This window comes from Aplysia californica, unplaced genomic scaffold (genome assembly GCF_000002075.1).
Source record: "Aplysia californica isolate F4 #8 unplaced genomic scaffold, AplCal3.0 scaffold00439, whole genome shotgun sequence".
Classification (NCBI taxonomy): Eukaryota; Metazoa; Mollusca; class Gastropoda; order Aplysiida; family Aplysiidae; genus Aplysia; species Aplysia californica.
Window position 1 is genome coordinate 202335 of NW_004797709.1, and position 5437 is coordinate 207771.

The 5437-nt window shown below is 43.6% G+C and overlaps 1 protein-coding gene across 1 annotated transcript in view; it reads left to right on the forward strand.

Annotated features, from left to right (window-relative positions):
* The first annotated feature begins 262 nt into the window (after positions 1 to 262).
* Positions 263 to 5437, forward strand: part of LOC101860676 — a 10371-nt gene continuing 5196 nt past the window's right edge. Inside the window, exons 1-2 of the mRNA XM_005104861.3 lie at positions 263 to 868; positions 3193 to 3545. Of these exons, the coding sequence (XP_005104918.1) occupies positions 3405 to 3545 (141 nt within the window). The 5' untranslated portion in view covers positions 263 to 868; positions 3193 to 3404. The remainder of the gene's footprint in view (positions 869 to 3192; positions 3546 to 5437) is intronic.

Here is a 5437-nt window from a genome sequence, read left to right on the forward strand (position 1 = left end):
AGAGAGAGAGAGAGAGAGAGAGAGAGAGAGAGAGAGAGAGAGAGAGAGAGAGCCTATATATATGTATCTACACAGATAGACTCGAACAGAATGTGTGCTGACAATAAAGGTGAACTGACATAGGACACAGTCCGCATGTCCTGCATTACGTATGTCTACATCTCAGAAAGGTAGCCGTCTCTCTTCACAGAATGAGGTGATGAACAGAAGATATGTTGAGCTCTTGAAGATTGTGTTAGAGTCGGTATTACCAGGACCCCCCCCCCCAACGCCCAATTCGCCCCGAGTATTTTTGGTTTTAATAAATGCACACATAATATATACCCTATGTTTAATGGTTGCAGGCTTATTCTAGAATGACCAGCTGTAGTCAAATGACAAATTATGTCTCTGTACCAACACAAATAGTAGCAAGATAAACCAACGGTTTTTTTCCATTGCCATAACGCGTGGCAATAAGTAGGGTAAACGCTTTCGAAGGACAATTTCCCCTATCTCTTTTCTTTCCCCACCTCTGTGCCTCACATGTACGTACCGATCACTTTATGGGGCTGGTAAAGAAAATTTTCGCTGGTTATGCCTACTTTAGAAAGTTTACAGTAAAGAAGGGCCTAGGTTCCCTGCTTATCGCTTGTTGCAACGAGAGGAGATTGCTCGAGGGCAAGCAGTTTGACAGTCATCGCTCTTGTGTTTGGCGTGTGGGTCCTCTCTCCTGTTGGTCCTCTACAGGCTACACCTTCGCACACACCGATTCAAGAGGCCTGGGGACCAAGGACTGGGCTTGGCTAACACTCGAGCATACCTGGACAGACACTATGTTGTCCCCAGCGCGTGAGAGGAGGCCACTAAAACAACGACACAGCCACAGGTAAGGCCACAATGTTGTTGGTGTCCAGGTTCGAGATATAATTTATATTTTTTACCTGTGCTTTCCTTAACAATAAACACCAAGAATAAAATGAAAGACTATCGTATATTATTTTCGGCATAGATCTGGTTGTTCATTTTCAGGACAACAGTAATTGTCATAACCTCTTTGGTAAAGGTTTTATATTGTTGTTTTTATTGCAATTTAACCTTGGTGTGTGTGTGTGTGTGTTCAAGCATTTAATTTGCTCTTGTGATTAACCTTAGAGCTTTGATGTGACTTAGTCTTAGGTCTATACATGTATTATTGTTTTGAATAGCAATGATATGTAACGTACTTTTGTTCCAAATCACGGCTCATTTGATCTGATGTGTAACGTAAAACTTGTGTTTTAAGTTATGGCTCAAACTTAAACGTGATTTATATAAACTCTTGCATAAGGAAAGAGAAGTAGTAGTCATTAGTGCAATCTACAGCGCTGCGCTCAAAAGAGTTAATGTTGATCTAGATCTTTATCTAGTTACCATACCCCCCCCCCCTCCTCCTTTTCCGCTTAAAATAGAAAAGAACGTATTTTAAGAAATACAGGCCTAACCTAAGCCTAAAATAAAATTAAACACAATCAACCAAATCACGACATATCCTGATTAAAGTGCGTCTCCGAACATTTCAGTTCTTGAAATAAGCATCGCATGGTTTTATGACAGTGGTAGAAATCTAGAAAGTAAAACATCTGGTTAAAAGATCGAATTAGTCAGTAGTCAGTAGTCAGTAGCAGCCAGCAATACTCAGTTTCTGGGGGTGTAACAGGCTAAGTTATTACAGGTGTTCAGGTTTGTACTTTAATCTGTCGTCGTTGCTCGCAGCAAGTACATTTGGCATTTCCCTTCATCACCAAAAAAAAAAGCGGTTACGTGGGTGTCAACTGTCGACACACATGAAAGGCGAAAGGCAAAACTTCCGCGACAAGGCGGTAGGTTGTAAATTTCAAATCAAACCTTGTGGTGCGCACTGTGGTTGGCTTTTTGCCTGCCTTCATGTGTGTGTGTATCTGTCCGTGTGTATGTGTGTGTGTGTGTGTGTGTGTGTGTGTCCTGTGTGTGTCTCCTCTGTGTGTGCTTGCGTGCCTTTGTGTATGTGTGTCTATCTGTCTGTCTGTCTGCCTCTCTCTCTCTCTCTCTCTCTCTCTCTCTCTCTCTCTCTCTCTCTCTCTCTCTCTGTTTGTGTCCTGTGTGTGTGTGTGTGTGTGTGTGCTCTTGCCTGTCTTTGTGCCTGTGTGTCCTGTGTGTGCGGGTCTCTCTCTCTCTCTCTCTCTCTCTCTCTCTGGGTGTGTGGGTTTGTGTGTGTGTGCTTGCGTGCCTTTGTGTCTGTGTGTGCTTATGCTGGTCTGACTTCGAACGTGAACGACGAGGATTTTGTGATCGTGTCTTTGTTGTTCAGATGATAACGTACCACTGGCCTATTTGAAATAGGTCAGTGTCAGGGTTTACCCCCTGTTTGTCGATCGCTTTGGCTCGATAACAAGAGGCGCTAAAAGTGATTTACTCTTCAATTTCAATGCCCATTGCTTAGATTAAACTTTACACCCAGCAAGACCGACTCGCAGTTAATATATAGGCCCTGGAGAAGATATAAACATTGTTGGACGGGTTTGATCCTTCAAAACACAAGGGCCTGAATCTGTATACCTTTTTACAACAGATAAGAAGGTAGCCTGTAGGAAAATGGCCACTGTCTTGGGCAGAGCTGTTACTAATCCCCACTCCAACCTCCATTTCCATGCTACCATATCTCAGGAAAATAGTTAAAATCTTTATTTTTTTAAAGCGAAGTGACAATCGATTACGAAAGTACAAATTAAATAATAATGACCGAAATTAAGAGAGAGAGAAAGAGAGAGAGAGACAGAGAGAGACAGACAGACAGACAGACAGACAGACAAACCGAAATACCGAGATTTAGAGATGGGTGGGGAGATGGGGGAAGGGGGGCAGATAGACACTGGTAAAATGAATTAGGTAGGGGAATTGGGCTGGAGGAGGGGGGGGGGTATACACTTTACTATTTTTCATTTACTTTAGATCCTCTGCTATCGTTTCAGTTCATCCATCCATCCATCCACCCACCCACCCATCCATCGGTCTGTCCGTCCAGCTTACTCTCCATCATTAAAGTTTATCAATCAATGTTAATCCACTTATCCATCCTCCCATCCACTCACCCATCCATTATCAAACTTAATCTTTTCATATTCTCGAACTTTGTGAGTTTGATCTGCGCAGCTAATTAATAGCTACTCTCACATTTCACTTCTCTCGTCACAGGTGTCGCGACAACTGAACTGATGTCAACAAAGCAAGCTATTTGTAAAACTAAGAGGTTTATTATTCTACGTCTCAACTGATCGCTACAACTCCTGCTGTCTCCAACAGAAGTGAGCACGAGCAACTCTCAGACGCCACGCGCGTCACCAAGCCAATTACGTCATCGTTGCAAGGAGGCTTCTTTCAGTCATAAAATTCAACAAATTTTCAAGATGGCAGCGGACCCAACATCAACTCCTCTCACTCCTCCTCCCATAGAGTTGGAGGATAACATTACCACTACAACTACGACCACTCTGGCACCTGTTGACGTGTTTCTGAATACCGTTGGAACTCTCTTTGACTTTCGTGAGGTGAGTGTCAACTGATTTTTTGTAAATATAAACTTTTATTTTCTTAATGTTTAAAAAAATAAAATTAAAGTGTTTATGTTTACCAGCCTTATGCTAGGCTGAGACAAAAGCTACCTGAGCTTAAACACGCTTTGTGAGCCTAAGTAAATCATGTTAATAAAGTTTTTGTCGTTTGCCACCTCGCTCGACCCCCCCCCCCCCCCCCAAAAAAAGAGAGAAATTTAAAAATCTCAGAACAAACACAACAAACCAAAATTAATAAACTGCGCACTCAGACATACAGAGAGACACACACACCCACAAACACACGTGCACGCGCAATTGTATAATATACTATTTTTTTAGACAGACAGACAGACAGACGTTAATAAAGTTTTAGTCCTTTGCTTTCTCATCCAACAACAAAAAAAAAAGGAAATAATCCCACAACAAACAAAGCAAACATAAAACTCCATACAGGAGCTACTATGTGCCCTACGCACGGGGCACAACTCGCACCACACTCTCACACTCCCTCCCCCCGGCCGGCACGCGCACGGGCACACACACACACACACACGCCCGCACGCGCACGCGCACGCGCACGCGCACGCGCACACACACATACACGGGGTGGGGGGTGTTCTCGTGGCCTAGAGGTTAAGGTGTTCGTCTCTCTTTCAATAGGTCCCGGGTTCGAATCCAGATAGCGACGGAAATTTTTCTTCTCTAAAATAGTTTCTCTAAAATTGTCTCCTTTCATCTCCTTTCCTGCTCTCTAGCAATTTTCTGTCGTCTGCTTTCGACTCCCCTTCTTTGCCCCGTCCTCTGGGCTCCTAACTCTTTCTGCAGCCTTTCCAATGCTACTCTTTGGCTCCTTCTTACTGCTGTCTTTCAGCCATACCCCTGATGTTATGGTAGGAAAGATCCACATCTAGCTTTCTCGAACAAGTGTGAAAAATCTCGGAGTTCCCGTGTGCAAGTTACGCACGTTAAAGATCCTTGGTGATCCAAAATCGATAAAAGTAGGCTTCGGCCACCACCTGGGCAAAATTAAAACATTCCTACCAACTGAAAATGTTTAATGTGTCCCACGCGCTCATATGACTTTATGCAGTTGCGAGAGCCGTAAAACACTTGCCTAAAAAAGCAAAACCATTATACACACATAGACACATACACACATATATACATACATACAAACACGCAAAACTGTATGAGAAGAAGAAGAAGAATATGATGATGACAATGTACACGTGACAATATGAAAACGCTGTTTTCGCTTGGTCCATGATAGTACAGAGGCCCACAAAAATACCTACAGTTTTAACTGTGTCGTCGAATCCTGTGTAGAGAGGACACGGCGGGCCTTGCCTTGGCGGGGATTATTATTTGGCCAAGAGTACCGTCTCTGCCCGTGAAAATGTGCTATTTTCGTTCGCACTTCGTATAGTTTGCAGTGATAGCTCGCCGTGTCAACAATTTTTCGGTGGATCCTTCGTGTATGTTTGCCAAAACTTTGAGCCTGTTCGACTGCTCGACTCGGTCCGCATGAAGTTCATACATACACCATTGCGTTTCGCACCCTCGCACACACATAATTTTATAAACTTGTACACAGACACATCCGCAGGCGCGCTCGCGCGCGCACACTCACAAGCACATACACACACAAACACATACACAAACACATAATATAATATATATATACACACACACACACACACCTGCTCACACACATAGGGGGCTCTCGTGGTCTAGAGGTTAAGGTGTTGGTCTCTCATTCAAAGGTCCCGGGTTCGAATCCGGGTAGCGACCGAAAAGTTTTCTTCTCTAAAATTGTCTCCTTTCACCTCCTTTCCCGCTCTCTAGCAATGTTCTGTTGTCGGCTTTCATTTCCACTTTCTGTCCCC